This window comes from Lampetra fluviatilis, chromosome 26 (genome assembly GCF_964198595.1).
Source record: "Lampetra fluviatilis chromosome 26, kcLamFluv1.1, whole genome shotgun sequence".
In the NCBI taxonomy this organism is placed as follows: Eukaryota; Metazoa; Chordata; class Hyperoartia; order Petromyzontiformes; family Petromyzontidae; genus Lampetra; species Lampetra fluviatilis.
This window is the reverse complement of record NC_136300.1, coordinates 364,058-380,920: the sequence shown is the minus strand read 5'-3', so window position 1 is coordinate 380,920 and position 16,863 is coordinate 364,058. Positions and strand designations below refer to the sequence as shown.

At 47.2% G+C, this 16,863-nt stretch overlaps 1 protein-coding gene across 9 annotated transcripts in view; it reads left to right on the top strand.

Annotated features, from left to right (window-relative positions):
- Positions 1-16,863, top strand: part of LOC144941935 (protein MTSS 1-like) — an 85,493-nt gene that overhangs the window by 56,743 nt on the left and 11,887 nt on the right. For 6 of the 9 annotated variants that reach the window (XM_078868447.1, XM_078868446.1, XM_078868442.1 and 3 more), the window contains exons 4-11: positions 3,824-3,908; positions 6,103-6,194; positions 7,145-7,219; positions 7,883-7,924; positions 11,042-11,199; positions 12,576-12,683; positions 14,302-14,399; positions 15,100-15,295. In XM_078868447.1, the coding sequence (XP_078724573.1) occupies positions 3,824-3,908; positions 6,103-6,194; positions 7,145-7,219; positions 7,883-7,924; positions 11,042-11,199; positions 12,576-12,683; positions 14,302-14,399; positions 15,100-15,295 (854 nt within the window). The remainder of the gene's footprint in view (positions 1-3,823; positions 3,909-6,102; positions 6,195-7,144; positions 7,220-7,882; positions 7,925-11,041; positions 11,200-12,575; positions 12,684-14,301; positions 14,400-15,099; positions 15,296-16,863) is intronic. The other 3 variants (XM_078868443.1, XM_078868445.1, XM_078868444.1) reach the window with 3 other exon arrangements.

Sequence of the window (16,863 nt, the reverse complement as noted above, 5' to 3'; positions counted from 1 at the left end):
CTGAGCTGCATCATCAGCCCTCGGGGATGCTTTGGCAGGCGTAGTGCATTTGCCTTATTTAATTAATCGATGTCTACTTAAAAAGAAATATATTTTTGATAAAAACGCATTTAGGGTTTGGCCTAGAAACCGGCATTGCAATATTATAACTATGGCTGCTGCTGGCAAGGCAGTGCAGCAGAGAGCGTGGAATTATTCCTAAAGGCCCGTTTAAAAATATAATAAAACTGGAGACAGCCTTGCACTGTCAAGGCCACACGAATGGGGGAGGGCACATTGATGTATTAGTCAGGGCACCTGGCCCTTCCGCCTGTCCTCAACTCTCTACTAGTGCCTTGGCTTCAGCTGGCTACAGCACCGCAGTGCTCTCCACATTTAGCACACTTTATTGCAATGCAATTAGTTAATTATTTTAAAAGAGCTCGCGTATTACTACGTGTTGCATGAACCACTGGAACATTTACTCATTGATAGTATGATTATTATTCATATTCAAGTTGCAGGCTGGGTGAGAGTATTCAGAGTGACGTGCACATGCCCTCGTTTGCCTCGCAGTCCGAACGGCTTCCACGAGCTCTCAGGTTCATTGTCGTGTTTATAAAGCAATCACACTCCGTGTGCTGTACGAGTGACGAATTGGCATGTTCTTTTACGTGACAACCCTTACTAGTTGGCCGTGTCGGGTGGTGGGGGGGTTTTAATGACACATTTATATATTTACACGATCTAACCCCAAAAAAACCCTTTTATGGACTCCTTTGTTGAGTTTGGGAGTTTATTGGTTTAACACAACACAAAAGATCACTTTTCCCTGACCAGGTCGGGGCTTTAATTACTGCCACTGTAAGCTGGGCCAGGTTCAATCCCCAGATACCGGGCCTCGGTGTATGTAGTCCACAGTAACGCTCGCACAGCCGGCATTGTCAAAAAAAGTTCTAAATTTTCACAGGAGCACGATCGGCACTGGCGGTGCTCTGCTGTTTTTTTCCGCGCCTTGAAACACTGTCTTGTTTTTCACCACACATTTGAATAAATGGGACATTTCTGTTGTTAGACCGGTTAATTTCCATATTCAAACGTGCGTGTTAAATTACGGTAAACAAATGTATAAATAGAAGTTCTTTACCACCTCTCGCACAATGCAGGGTACAGTACGTACGCTTTGCTCATTGTTAATCTGAAAAGAACCACCAGCTTTTGAAATCACCTATGGATACGCTGCCATCATTCTCGTGAGCTAGTAAAGGCACCGGGCGTGTGTTTTACTTCTTCCTTGGCTGAATAAACAAGCGAACAGGAGGCAATGGATTCAGCTGCTCGTGCCACTTAGCTGAGAAAAGTCATCCTCTCCCGCATTCCGTCAGTGCTGCTCTGTAAGATGGACCAGTGGGGCGTTTTACTTCGCCTTGTTACGCAGAAAGACGGCCTTGCAACTTGCATATGTTTTGTTTTCGAGATTGTGCTCTATCACGCTCTGATGAACCTTTGGGTTGTGCTATGCGTTGTTCGTCACTATGTCCGACGTTTTGCTCCCGAGTGCTGGGAAGACCTTCTTCGGGAACGCCGTTCAGCACTGTGAGCGAAACGTCTGACATCATGCAGGATGACACGCGGCACAACCACAAACTCGCCGGCGAGCCGTACAGCACAACAGCATGGAGAGGCTTCGGCTTCACCTCCATGTGAATATTTTAAAACGTGTTTGTCTTGAGTCTCTGCCCAATGGTTGGGGCATTGAGAGGCTGCCGAATGCCCATTACCCCTGTGTCATTTAGGAATGCGTAAATTGAGGGGAGGGTCGCAGCTTCCGTAGATGTTACAGTTCAAGGGCAGCGCGTTATTTGTTTGATTAAATCGTGAAAGGAAAATGTGACTTTTGCGAATCTCCCCAGAGCAAGGAAATTATAAACAAACACTCATGGGTGGAGACACGCAGTGGTTACCACGATGAGCAGCCACCGCAAGTTCTCGTGGCAGTCCGACGAGATTACGGCAGCAATATTTGGGGTGTTGTGGTGGGGGAGGCTTTTCACAAAGTGAGCATGTTAGCACATCCGACATGCACTCCCTTTCGGTTCTTGTTTTGTTGGTTATTTTGCAGGGTTTCACTGGCATGTTTCGTGTCGCTTTGATTCATAGTTGGGCAGAAATTATATGAATGTTTTCTGATATTTAACAAATCGGTGGAGTTTTGCCAATTTAATATTGAAAATGCAGCTTCTAGTTTAGGTTTTTTTTATTCTTTCAGTTTTATGAAATAAATTCCAAACCGTGGAAAATGAACGCACAGGATATAAATGTGTTTCCAGGAAAGGAAAGTGAATGCCATTTCACGTTAATTTGTGCGAGGCGCTGCCTTGCAACGGCTAAGTTTTATGTTAAGTTCATTTCAATTATTTACGTGCTTGTTTGTGTGTATTTTTTTAAGTGTAGAACTTTTCTGGCTATGATACATGCCAATTTAAGCGAGGACTGTTTTTCCCAGAGCTCTGTAAGGGATCTTCCCTCCAGAGTGATGGAAGGCATTTCCTGCTGAAAGGACATTGGGAGCGGATCTAGCCTCATGTGAGTTGTGGCCAATCACCCTGTGGCTTCCGCCGAAAAAAACAAGTTTCAAAGTTATGCGGTCTTTAACCCTCGATCAGATCCAGATGCCTGCGAGGCCCTCATCAAATATGCTCTTAATCACGACAGCACAGCCACTGATTCTCAAACAATCCCCACGAACGTAGTGCTTTATTACGAATAGAAGAAAAAAAAAGAAAATACCAACTCGAGAGAAATGTCTGCGTCAGGGTAGGCTCCATTCATAGCTCACCCCCGCGCAATACGGATTCGCTCTGCTCTAGGACCTTACGCTGATTTCCCCAGTGGGCCTCATATCCCCGCCACATTAAAGGTTAAGATGCGCGTTGGGACATCTGCACGCTCGAGATGGATCGCGCGGTGAGGCCGCGGCGGTTGGGAGGTTCTCCGAGTTGTGCCCGTTGTTAGTCCTCGGCAATGCCGAACAGCTGGGTTAAGCTGCCCCTGCCGGCCGAGTGGCTTAGCACAGCTGCTGGCGTTGAGACGCCTCCCCCCGTCCTCCTGCCGCCCCCCCCAATCCCCCTGCCCCCCCCATCCCTGGGCAGTTTGCCTTCACTACTTACACAGTGTTCAGTTACTGTAACCCCCCCCCCCCCACGTTTATGCTGGGGGTGGCTTGCTTTATGAAAAGTAGTTTCAATGTTTGCCCTGTGGTGTTGTGCGCTGGGTTGGTTTCTACTGCCGTTTTCCATAGCTGCTTAGGTGTAGTGTTTACAAATATAATCATGTTGTTCTGAACGTCACTGGGGGGTTCACGGAGGTGTTTTGTGGACTGTTGTTGCCTTGTGCGGCACAAGTGCATGCAACAGAAAGTGCCGGAGCTACGTATCTCCCACACTCGCGTTGCTTACTCGACGTGTAATGAACCCTGCTTTCTGACGTGATAAATTGGCATGATTCAGGGTCATGAATCAATTCAAACACTCGGTTATCTGTAGCTGCAGGGGTCATGTTAACCTATTACATGCAACATATACGAATTGTAAAACATTATTGTGATATTAACAATGATATTAACCAATTAATCGATGCACCGTTACACACTTTTATATGCACATTGTTCGGACATATTACATTTCATCAGATGTACTTCTTGCCTAGTAAATTGCCCCACAATCAGGAAGTTTGGAGGAAGTTCAGTCTTGCGAGAAGAAACTAAAAATGCTTGAATGGTCTCAAGGTTCTTGTCATGTTGCTGATGTTTGTGTGTCGCCCTGTGTCTCTGTGCGCGTCGCAGGAGCCACGAGGGAGATCGGTTCGGCCCTCACGCGCATGTGCATGCGGCATCGCAGCATCGAGACCAAGTTGGCGCACTTCACACAGTGAGTTTCACGATGCCTTCACTCTTTCTGAGCACAGGTCCAAAGGGACACCAAAATGCCCTAAAGCAGTAAGTAGCAAACGTCGCTATTGAAGGGTGTAAGAGATTAAACGTGAATACATTTCTTGAACTGAGCAAGGTTTGTACGAAGAGTTACGCAGGATCCTCTCATTTTAAACCCAACAAACGGCAAGAAAATAACCGCGCCTCACTGTCACTGGAAAATAAAGCTCATTATTCTCAATCGCACCTGGGGGTGGAAACCTGACATGACGACGTGCACTGACGTTCGTTGTGGAGAGGTTTTTTTTTCCTTTGACCAGAGGCATTGAGACGGGTAGGGGCAGCGATCTCTGGCCCTGCTGTCGTGTCCGCAGGCGTCCGTTTGTCGTGGCGACTGTCAGTGTCGCCATGCGCCACTCGCTTGCCTGGGACGAGGGGAAGGACAGACACTGTCTCTCAGCTGCCTGGGACACGAGCTGAAGGACAGACACTGTCTCTCAGCTGCCTGGGACACGAGCTGAAGGACAGACACTGTCTCTCAGCTGCCAGGGACACGAGCTGAAGGACAGACACTGTCTCTCAGCTGCCAGGGACACGAGCTGAAGGACAGACACTGTCTCCTAGCTGCGCTCCCTGTGCGTCTGCCGCCAAAAAGCGGATTGACCGCCTCGTCCAGAAATCTCTGTTCGGCAAATTCATCTTTGATGCAAAATAGCCTCCTGAATTCCCTCATCTCCAAACTCCGCATGATCTAAATGCTACTGGCCAGACCTCTCAACCGCACTTATTAACATGACCACAGAAACCCAATTTTCCAATCCCCTCCCTCCACTGGCTGGCAACTCGATTTTAGTTGGAGTTCAAGGTCTCTCTTTAAGATTTTTCATGGACTCGCCCATGTATATATGTAAGTATTTAGAACTTCTTCAGCAGTCTACGTTGCCAACCGTGCTAATCGGAGGTGCGGGGGAAGGACAACAAACTAAACATAAAAAGCAGTTCTAAAGAGATGAGTTTGCCTATCTCTCACCTCTCACCTTTCTTCCATACTCTTTGCTTCAGCAACCGAGGCTTTTTGTCAAAGCCTCTACTCAACCGATGTGGGGCATTATTCATTCTCCTACACTGCCCAAATAGCTTGAACCTCCCGTCCCCCAGGCATTTAACTCCAAGCTCAAGACATTCCCTTTTCTCTGCCTAAGACTGGATGCTTCCTTCTAAAAAATAACCATTCCCACCGTTTCTGTACAATATTTTGTGAAGCAGTCATATTTAGGCACGATGGTATATAGATTCAAATTGGAATGTATTTATGTAGACACTGAGTAGATATTAAATAGTTTTTTTTTTCCATAAGTATAACTTCTATCCAAATACGGAGCAGATATATTAAATATCCGGAAAGCTAAGCCTCCGGAAACGTATTGATATATCTATACACAGAAATAGATCGGCATAGAGATAGATAAAATAAATGCATTGGTGTTTCGGTAGATGAAAGGATACTGCTGCTTGGCTTGGGATTGGGTATTTCTCTCTGTGAATTGTAAATTATGACCAAATCACCCAGAATGCATCTGATCTCATCAGATCTCATCAGATAAGCAGGGTTGAACTTGGATGGTGCATGAATGGGTTAACACCACGCACAAACCTCCATTAACCCACACTGGCCAGTGTATTGGCAGTGCCATCAAACAACACCCACAGCCTGCACGGCACGGGGAGGCCCTCATCCAGCAGCGGTCGCACTCACTACACACAAAGTGCTTGCAACAAATGAACCACAATACGTTGCTGATCTGGTTAAGCAGCATAACCCATCACGCGAACTCCGGTCATGCTCGCAGCAGATTTCGGCTGGCCATCGAACAAAGACGGTCGCCGCATCGCGCACATTCAGATGCGCTTCTGCAGCTGTCTAGAAAAACGCTTCCTTCCGATATTAGGAAGCCACTGGAGCTGTGCACTTTTAAATAATCATTGAAAACAAATTTCTTTAGAACTGCTTTTTGTGTTTAGTTTGTTGTCCTTCCCCCGCACCTCTGATTAGTGCAGTTGGCTACGTATGGTGCGAAAGAAGTTCTACATACATATATACAGTGCGTAGACGAAATAGGCTGTGCATGTGCATATGCGTGTGACTCGAAAGTGAGACATCACCTTGCGGCGGCTCCCGTGTGGCCCCACAGAGCACTCGCCAGCAACCTGCTGGGCCCTCTGCAAGAGAAGCTGGAGGAGTGGAAGAAAACAGCGGCTCAATTGGACAAGGACCACGCCAAGGGTAAGCCGTTTGTTCTCTGGACCACACGTCTGTTGGAACAAGTGCAATTAGCGATTGCCTATTAAGACCAGCATGGTACAATAGTGGGCATTGTTGCTAGAATTATGCCAGGCTGCTTTAGTCGTAGCAGTAGAGGCGTAACGAATTGTCACGATGCAGTGTCATGTGTCGATTCAAGAATCGATGCATTTTTTTTTACATTGCGGTTGATGTTAGGATTATCTAGTGGCTGCCGGGGTCACGTGAACCCATTGTATACAACATGTTAACTTAAATACTTTTTTAGGCTGATTCGATCAAGGAGAAGCTCAGGGCCAGGTTCCTGTGCCATGAGCCGTGCTGGGCATTGTAATGAATTTTGCACCAAGTTTTTCTCACTCCTTTGTTTTGCCCCTTCAAATTGACATTTTCCTCTTCGGGGGGTTGCGGAAGAGTGTGGGGGGTGTCTGTTGTAAAAATGACACGGAGTCTTAGTGGGTTACTAACAAAGCTGGCCTACCTACTGAATATTTCTCATTTACTCTCCCAGTGGTTTCCATGTCACAGATAATTTAAATAATTACTCAAGTATGAATTGGGCAGACATTCCCAAATGTAACCTTTCCTTGATTAACAAACAAAATAGTTGTGAATATGTGACGAGGTTAAAAAGGGTAAGTTATCGTTGTCATCAACATCATTTATTTATCCAGTATGAAACAATTCCCTGAGCCCCAATGTAAAAATATTTAAACTGATCCTACTGGAGTTTGCTGCAAGCACAAAGGTTATTGGCAGTGCCTTACTCCTGCCCGCCTTGCGATGCAGCCACACTGCACAGCACCATAATTAATAAATGTTGCTGTGAGGCAGGGGTAATTTCGAGTGACATGTCTTGCCGCAGTACAGCAGCGAAAGCAGGGCCAGGATTGTAAAATGAAGCGCGCACGCTCTCTGCTTCCTCGCCACAGAGTACAAGAAAGCGCGGCAGGAGATCAAAAAGAAATCGACAGACACCATCCGACTGCAGAAGAAAGCCAAGAAAGGTAACACGATGGTGAAATGGGGAGGGGGGCGAGGGTGAGGGGGGCAGGCAAGCTGTTGGCACCATGCTCCAAAGGGGACAAAGCCAGGATTCAGTAAATAACGGGGCACCCAAAGCTAGCTCCGATGTATGTTTGCGTATACTTTCCGTGCATATAAATAATGGCCATGATATTATTCACTCTCCTTGTGATTTGATAGTTTTTGACGGAAGGGATGGCAAGATGAAATAGAGGCCACTATTGGACAACAACAGGCATCTAAGAAGAAAATGGGGGAGGCCTTTTCCCGGGAGTGGGAAGTTACGTTCTGACAGCAACAACAACATCGGTTTGGCTCCCAATTCGAGAACACATTTTTTATATATATATGAAGAAACAAAAAATGTGTAGCGCATCCAGTGACTGCAGCGGTCGCATGCACCCATTGGAGAAAAAAATACTAAAATCGGTTCTCACACACGATTGTAAGCGTGTATCTTCAGCATAAGAATCTGTTTCAATCGATGATTAATCGGATCAACGTAGCACGGCCAATGGATATCTGTTGCCATTCGCAGTCATGGCATTGCCTTTCGGTGTCATCCATCGCTCGATCTGAGCGCAAATTATTCCTTGCTTTGCCTAATAGCAACACACTGGATTGGAACCATTTATCAATTTCAGAAACCTGCTGTCGAGAGGAACCCAGGGGCATAAACAAGAGAGGTGAGGTGTGGGAGGGGCAGTGTGTCTCGGGGTGCCCCACTCTTTCTTGGCTTCTTCCCTTAAGGACAGCGTGTTTTCTTTCCCCCCCCCCCTGCGTCTTAACACAAAAAGAAAACAATGGTGCAGTTGTTCTCTATGGAAAATAAGAACATTACTGCCACTGGTCTCATACACACATTTATATATATACAGTACAATGCTGCATATCCAACTCACGGATATGCAAAATCTCCGGATTAGTGAAGGTGGAAAATTACGGTTATGCTATTCGCAAATAGGTTATCAGACAAAAATGAAGCTCAAAATGAGCAGCTTTAAACGTGGGAAATTGCCTTCATGTACTTTAGACATAAACGAATATACAAGAGAGTGACAATATATTAGTCGATTTAAAAAAGTCAGATTTGGGAACATCTCTAGCGAATGACGGACACACTGCGCCGGGCGTGGCTGGCTAATGAGTCGTCGGATACATGACGGCCGGATATGCGACATTGTACTGTATACATTCTCCGTTCCGTTTCCAACTTTGACCCAAAATACCCATGACAACTTTGACAGCTGCATGGCCCGCACGGGGCGTTTTGGGTTGGGGAAGTGCGCGACAAGGGCGTCTGTGTGTGCCTGTCGCGAGCTCATGCGCCGAACCCCCTTAGCAGAAGAGCCGTTACGGAGCTGACCTAATTCTTCCCCCTTTTTTCCTCCCCCCCTCTCCTTCATTCCACTCTCTTCCCAGTAGAGATAATAGGTAAGTTCTGGTCACGGCACCAGTGCCACCTTTCCCTGAGCTCTCTCCCCCTTCTTTCCCCCGTGATCCCACTTCTTAACCCTCTCCCCACTCCGCTGCATGAGCGTTTCTCCGTGTCACGGTGCGCCTGGCGGCGGGTGGACCTGCGTGTGTCCGCACTGCCCTCTGCTGCATGCGGTGTCTCGCACTCTCATCAGCAGCCTACACACTGCTGCCAATGCGCTATCATCTCGGCCTTGGTTTCCTTAGAGGTGGCAGCCCCCTCGGTCAGGGGAAGCCATTTCAGCGTCCATCGCGTTGATTGCTTGGCTCTCCATTGTCCAGCCTTGAGATGGTGTCTGTCTCTACAGCAGTGCTGCTAAAATTCCGGTACTCATGACTTCCCCATGGGTCAGGTTGTCAGTGATTGCAGATCTTTTCTATTTATAATCATGTCCAGGATAAGCAGGACTCGGTTCTGTATCTTCACGTTAGGCCATCCCACACCAATATTATCCAGCAGTATTTGTTTAAACAAGCCAAATTTGGACCAGTTTTTGTCCTATTGGGATCTCATCAACAGAATTAGACTTGTTCTTATTTTTCTATTTGTAAGCTAATTAAGCCGCTATATGTTGCACTCACCTGGTGGTTGGTGATCCGTGGAGAGATGATACTGTGGGGGTTGCAGGCATCGGAGTTTGAGAAACGCTGCCCTAGTCAATGGTGCAATGCAATAGGTTTGCAAAATTAATTACTGCACCCTTCATTCCTCCTCCGGCTCTGCTGCCTTAGTGGTAAATATTTAAAATTTGGAGCTGCAGTGAATATTTTACTTGAAGACGGAAAAAGCCTTTGATTAAACAAGAATAACGTTATTCACAAACCCACACTAATTAAGCATTGCCAGTGGCTTTAATCTTACCAACAGATTAATAGTTACATTCATATCCGATATGGAATACTTTTGAGGTGCATTTCTGAAAACTTGGTCAGGAGAGGGTTTATAGTGGCTTTTTAAAACTACAGTGACATGTGATCGAAGCTGTGGACCAGAATAGTTTGACATTTAATAACCCGTTACAACCTCGGCAAATAAACTTAATTGCTCTGCGAGTCTTGCTTACAAGTGCAAGGCGCCATGGTTGTGAGATGTTAACTACTGCGTCTAGTATACAGGAGGGCATTGGGTTCTCAGTCCCTGCCCTGACGCCTCTATATTTGGAGTTTGCACATTAAATTTGCTCCGCGTCCTCCGGTTTTCCCCTCCACATTTGGCTGCTATACATTTCCGCACGATAAGCCACTTCGTTGAGTTATCATTTGTGGCCAGGTCGCTTATGAAAAATAACTATATAGCTCAGTGGGCCTTACCTGGTAAAAATAAAATGACAAAGTAAATTTACAGCAGCGGTGCTGATGAATGAGAGTGGTGAACGCCACCCTGCACCGAGTCCCCCGATGCCCCTCATCGTGCCCATCGCCCTCCGGCGAATGGCTGCAACTGATTCAAAACCAACGGAGTAAAAACAAAAGTAAAAGCCTTCTCGGGCACGAGGGGCCTGAGCTCGCGAGGGGGGGGGGGGGGCAGCGCACGCCGGCATTCGGTCGCGTGCAGCCGCCTCGTAGCCGGGCTCGTGCGAGAGGGCGCAGGTTGTGCATGCGGAACGGTCATGTTGGAGAGCCTTGGGGTGGGAGGGCTCATTGCGGTGGAAAGCCTCGGGGTGGAGAGTGACGTGATGGTGAAGCCTGTACTATGGCTAAAAGCCCTAGGGTAAAGAGTGTAATGGTGAGAAAGCTCCAGGGTAAATAAACCAACCTTGGGTTAAGGACATAATGGTGAATCGCACAGCGCTAGACGACTCTGTGCCATGATAGAGGTACCCAGGTAAAGGACAGTATGGTGGAAAGCTCCATGGTGGAGAGCACGTTTGCCACTGTTAGCTCCACGTCGCTCGCACCCAGATTGTAAGCACATCGGCTCTGCACGTGCCAAGTCAATTTTTTTTTTACCTCGATTAGCGGATTACTTCTAAATGAAATATGAATATTTATCATTGTAGTTTTTCATTGATTATATTTTATTTACGAGTTTCATTATTTTTATAACAGTAATGGAATTAAGATAGCGATCAATACCTGAGCGGAGCTCTGTTTTTATTTCTTGGTTATGATTTACAACGTTGCGCTACGAAAGTTGTAATAGCATAGTGCCACGTACGGATCGACGTATCGATCCGTTCGGGTCGCGCTGTCCGGCGCTGACAATTTACTGTTGTCCTTTGTCCCTTCTCTCCGACCTTTCCCTTCCTCTCTGTGCAACGACAAACACCCCCACTCTCCCGTCCCTCGCGCTCCCTCCCTCACGGTTACCTGGCGGCCGCTCGCAGGCAACAGGGAGGTGCAGCCGGCACTCGACTCGGCACTGCAGGAAGTGACGGACACGTACCTCCTGCTGCAGGAGGAGGAGAAGCAGGCGGTGCGGCGCGCCCTGCTGGAGGAGCGCAGCCGCTACTGCACATTCACGTACATGCTGCGTGACGTGCTGGTACGAACCACACAGACGAAATTCCCCCCACGTACAATAAAGTGATTGCCAGGCAAGAGCTGTTAGCGGGCACCGATGAAGGCCGGCACGGCGCACGAGGAGGTGGTGTGGATAGCACCACTCGCGGCTGCCTTTGTCTCCCCAGTGCCGATGTTTACACACTGCACCGATAACTCATTAAGGACTGAGGCGGTCAAAGGACGGTTCAGGACCGGTTCGGATATTCGCCACCGGTGTTGGCCGTGAGCGGTAATCGAACTTGAGTCGCCGAGTTTGTAACGGAGTGCACTCGGCACAATTTCTGCTCCCCACGAACCGCACACATACGCACACACGTACGCACACACGTACGCGCACGTACGCGCACGCACACGTACGCACACACGTACGCACACACGCGCACGCCTATGACGGCCTGTCACCAAATCTCACTGTGCCTGATCCTGGAAGTGAAGCAGCATGGTTTTACCGGGTTTGTACTTGGGTAGGAGATTGCCGAGGAATACCGGATTGTTTGACCAGGAGATGGCAGTATAACGATGCATTGCTGCATCTATTTCGTACAGAGGACTGATTGTTAATCCCACAAATACGTGGACACTTTTTGGGAACTCTGCTATCCTTCCTTATGCCAAATGCCAATTAATGAAATTGGCCAAACATCCCGATGTAATGGGACCTTCTTGAAAAGAGTTTTGAAGACTTTGAGGATTCTTGGGTAAATACATGGAATTATTGTTAGGAAAGTAAACAATTATCCACTCCCCTGATTCAAATCAAATATCAACTATTTGAAACTTGAATACGAATTTACAAATTATCTATCTCCATGCATGTTTTGTAAGTGTAACAATCAATTTGAATCCATGAATCAATACATCATTAAATGCCAAATTATTTTTACTCGTGAGCCCGTGGGATACATCTGCGGAACTCAAGGTATGCTGCTGGCGGCCAGTATTTGATTGTATGCTTCTATTACCTTAAATCAACAGGAAAGCTCCATTTCTGTAGGCTCCTCATACTTCCTCTTTATGCCCTGCCCCCTTACTCCTCAGCCCCTCCCTCCACAGGGTTTTGGTGGTGTTGGGGGTGGTTGTGGAAGGGCGGGAGTGCAGGGGCAGTAGGGGTAGGGGTGGGGCGGCTTCACGACCATGACCAATATCCCTCCTAGAGCAGCAATATAACAATAGATCACATCCAGCACACACCTGAGCACCAACTCTTCCCCCCACCCAGAGCCTTTCACCCATTCCCGCTCACTCGCTCGCTCTCTCTGCGTGATCTGGCCATCACGACGGTCGTACCCACCGAAAACAAACCCAACGAGCAAAACGACGAATCCGTTTCACGAGCCGGAGTGACGTTTCCCCCAGACCCATGAGGTGGCCATGCTGGGGGACGTGACGCACCTCCAGGCCATCCTGGACGACCTAAGCTCGCTGACCAAGGACCCGCACGCCCTGCCGCCTGCCAGCGAGCAGGTACGGCTGCACGCTTGGTGTTGTCGATCAGAGCAGAATGTCGCGGTGCGAGGAAATGTATTTCCAGAGTGAGAAATCCACCGTTTTAATGTTGTTCTGGTGCTGTGGCTGAGCGAGTCTATAATAGTCTATTCTTGAGTCTTTCGGTAAAGTCACGTAGATAGGTTCAAAGAAAGTAACAAGAATAACAAAATGTTTTCTTTGTTATTTTCTTTGAACCTATCTACGTGACTATACCGAAAAACCTAAGAATATGAATTCCTGCAGTCACGAAAGCTTTAAGTCTATAATAGCAATTGTCAGTTGTTAAAATAGCAAGTTATAGGGTAAAGATTGAGGATGAACAATTGCAGGAATTCATATTCTTGGGTCTTTTGGTAAAGTCACGTAGATAGGTTCATAGAAAATAACAAAAAATAACAAAACCCATCTTCTCGGTTGAAATTGTGTCTGTCTATAAATATGGATGGCTTCATGAACGAATCTTTGTTGATAACCAGTGGGCTTGCAAAGTACCATCGTCTTCGAGAATTACATTTCGTGTGAGCCAGCTGCATTAAAACAATGATCAGCCACGGCCGAGGTATTGGTCCTACCGTGTTTCAGATCTGCCTTGTGTTCACGAACACGGTCCGAGACATGTCACTTAGTTTCCCCAATGTAACCACTGCCGCAGACACAGCTTAGTTTGTAGACGCCGGGGTATTGCATGTCAGGGATCACATCCTTCACAGATGGGATCAGATCACGAATCTTATGTACTGTGTTAAATCGAACCTGGATCTTGTGTTTGCACATTATTTTGGAATTATTTTTAGTGACCGCTGCTATCTATAGCAAGGTGATAGTTTTGATTGGGTCCTCAGAGGGTTCTTTCCAAACGGTTGGGGTGATAGCTTTACGGATTGTGTAGTCTGAATATCCATTCGTCTTGAGAGATTGGTGTACGTGTTCCAGTGCACTGGCTAGGTGATGACGGTCGAAAATAAATCGAGCTCTATGGTGTAGAGTTTTGATGAGGAAATTCTTCTGGGATGGATGGTGGCGGGAGTCAGGTTTTAGGTAGGCATCCGTATGGGTAGCGTTCCTGTAGACAGTGTCCCATTGAGCCATCTGGTCTCTTTTCGAGTTTATTCATTGTCAACATTTAGAGTCATAATTCATTACAGCCTTATATTGGTAACCTTTTGTCTTGTTCTTACCATCTCCTTACCATCTCCTTTGTATTGGTTGTGTCCTCTCCATAGCCCAGATTGTGATATCAATAAATAATTTGTAATACATCGTAAATAATAATATATTCTCACATTCCGAACGTACAATTTACAATTATACGTGGAATTATATAGCAATCTTCCTGCGGAGCAACCCAGGGAGCTTTATAATTCAAAAAGTAATTAAGCCATTGCCTATTCCAGCTGAAAAATAAGCAATGAGTTTTTAAAGTTGATTTTAAAGATTCGATTGTGCCAGCAGCAAATCCTGATATGACTTGAAACAGATTTCCAGTGAGAGGCATGGAGCATAACAACTAAAAGGCTCTTGCCCACCACTAGAGGAATCTATATTTATCGATAAGTTGATGCATGGTTAATGTTTCTGGTGTCCTTGCCTGCAGCTCATCCTGGACCTGAAGGGCTCGGACTACAACTGGAGCTACCAGACGCCGCCCTCCTCCCCTAGCACGTCTGGCTCTCGCAAGTCCAGCATGTGCAGGTGACACCAAAGACAAAGATCCCTGTATAGCCTTTAACCTACTCTTGAGGCAAGTGCAGTTAGCGAGCACCTATGAAGCTCGGCACAGTACACGAGGGGGTGGGTGGCCAGCACCACGTCTGGCAGTCTTTGTCTACCCAGTGGCGATATTTACACATCGTGACAGGTACTCATTTGAGGCCGAGTCGACCCAGGGGAGGCCCAGCACCGATTCATAAAATCGTCACTGGTGTTGGCAGCGCACTAACCGTTGTACTACCGATCCCCACTGCAGGTGACACCTTGAGTTCATGCACACACATTTTGCCTTTCTTTAATTGTTTTATTCATTCATAAAAAACGAAGAATAAATTAAAGATTCTGACAAAAGGTCGACACCGACGCTATTGTGTGGCGCAGTGAGAGAGGAGGGGGGGGAGTGAATTCCAAACGAACAGAGCCACGACAGAGAGGTGACATTCATCTCGTCTGCTTCGAGAGACGGCCTCGATAATGTGCTGGCCACTCGAGGCAAAAATCGGAGGTTGTGTTTCAGGGGCCCGCACCTCGCAATAATGACTTTACCTGTCTAAATCGATACACTTTTATCGCCAAAACGATCGCTAATGCATCGAGCGCCCGAGTTGTGACCTGGCCGCGGTTTGGTCCGGGGCGTCTGACTTCCTCGGCGTGTCGTGTTCCGCGCGTGTCGCGTCCTCAGCAGCCTGAACAGCGTGACGAGCAGCGACTCACGCTCCAGCGGCTCGCACGCACACTCGCCGAGCGCGCACTACCGCACAGGTGGACTGGCGCCGCCGGCGCAGGCGCCATTGCGCCTCTCCTCCGTCTCGTCAGACTCGGGATTTACCTCCCAGGACACCGTCTACTCGAAGCCGCCCTCGCCCATGTTTGGCCAGGTCGGTTTGCGACGATGGGTGTGCGTGTTCTGTATTGATGGGCAGCGCGCGTGCTGCTAGTGCAGCCTGTTTACTGATGTTATATGTGAATGCTTCTCTCCCTGTTGGTAGAAAGTGCCGCGGCTGGAGCAGATAAAAATCTAAAATCAATTAGGGTGCCATGGTGGCGAGATGTTAACCACCTCGCCTGGTATGGAGGAGGGTCGTGGGTTCGATCCCAACCCTGACGCCTGTTTGCATGTTCTCCCTGTGGTCACGTGGATTTTCCCCTGGTCAGCCGGGTTTCCCCTCCACATTTAGCTGCTATATAGATTGGTGGGCCGAATCTGGTAAAAGTAAAAAATGGTAAGAAAAATAAGTAAATAGTCATTGCGGTGAGGTGTGTTTTAGATTCACATAGGCCCTTCATAGCATCTGCTTGCCTATTTGATATTCTTAGGTTTTTTCGGTAAAGTCACGTAGGTAAAACATCAAAATTAATAAAAAATAAAATAAAGATCACGACGTTTCGGAGGCAACACAAGTCTCCGTCATCAGGTGGGACCGTCACAGCCAGATTAGCTGCATCAAGTGAGGCAATGATTCAAGATGTAATCCCTTAAAAGCGAGTTGAGGGGGGAGGAGAGGGAGGGGGGAGCTCATCAGAATGTGGTAGCCAATGAATGGAACGTATCAGGAGGGAGGGGGGGCGGGGCCAAAAGGGTGGGCGACGGCGTGGAAGCGATTGTGCGCAAGCGACAAACTACTGCACACGCCAACGCATTGGACAGAGAGGGGGGGGAGGGGGAGGCCTGATACACATGATAGAAAAGAACGGAAATGTCCATGTTTATACCAATGCTGGCTGAACAATGAAGAGATTACTGTTAAACACTGGGGATGTTAACACTCGGTAAAGTAAAGTAAAATAGTGCCTGTCAGATAAGATGGTCCAAAAAAGTGTAATTAAGTCTTTTTTGCGTGGTTGATAACATCTTTACAATGATTACTAAGTTTGTACCCATCATCACGGTTGAAATTATGTCTGTGTTTGTATATTTGTATGGCTTCGTGTACAAACCTTTGATGGTAGCCAGGAGGTTTGCAGAGAACCTTGGTCTCGGAAAAGACAATTTCATGAGAGCCCACCGAGTTGTAGCACCGATCGGCAACGGCCGAAGAATCAGTTCTGCCGTGTTTCAGATCTGACTTGTGCTCGCGGACACGATCAGAAACATGACGTTTCGTTTCTCCAATGTAGCAATCACCACAAATGCAACTCAATTTGTAGACTCCAGGATACTGTAAGTCAGGAACGACATCCTTCACAGATGGAATCAGATCACGGATTTTATGCACTGTACTGAATCGGACTTGGATCTTATGTTTGTTTAGAATTTTGGAGATCTTTTTGGTCACGCCTGCTATGTATGGTTTTTTGGACCATCTTATCTGACAGGCACTATTTTACTTTACTTTACCGAGTGTTAACATCCCCAGTGTTTAACAGTAATCTCTTCATTGTTTAGCCAGCATTGGTATAAACATGGGCATTTCCGTTCTTTTCTATCATGTGTATCAGGCCTCCC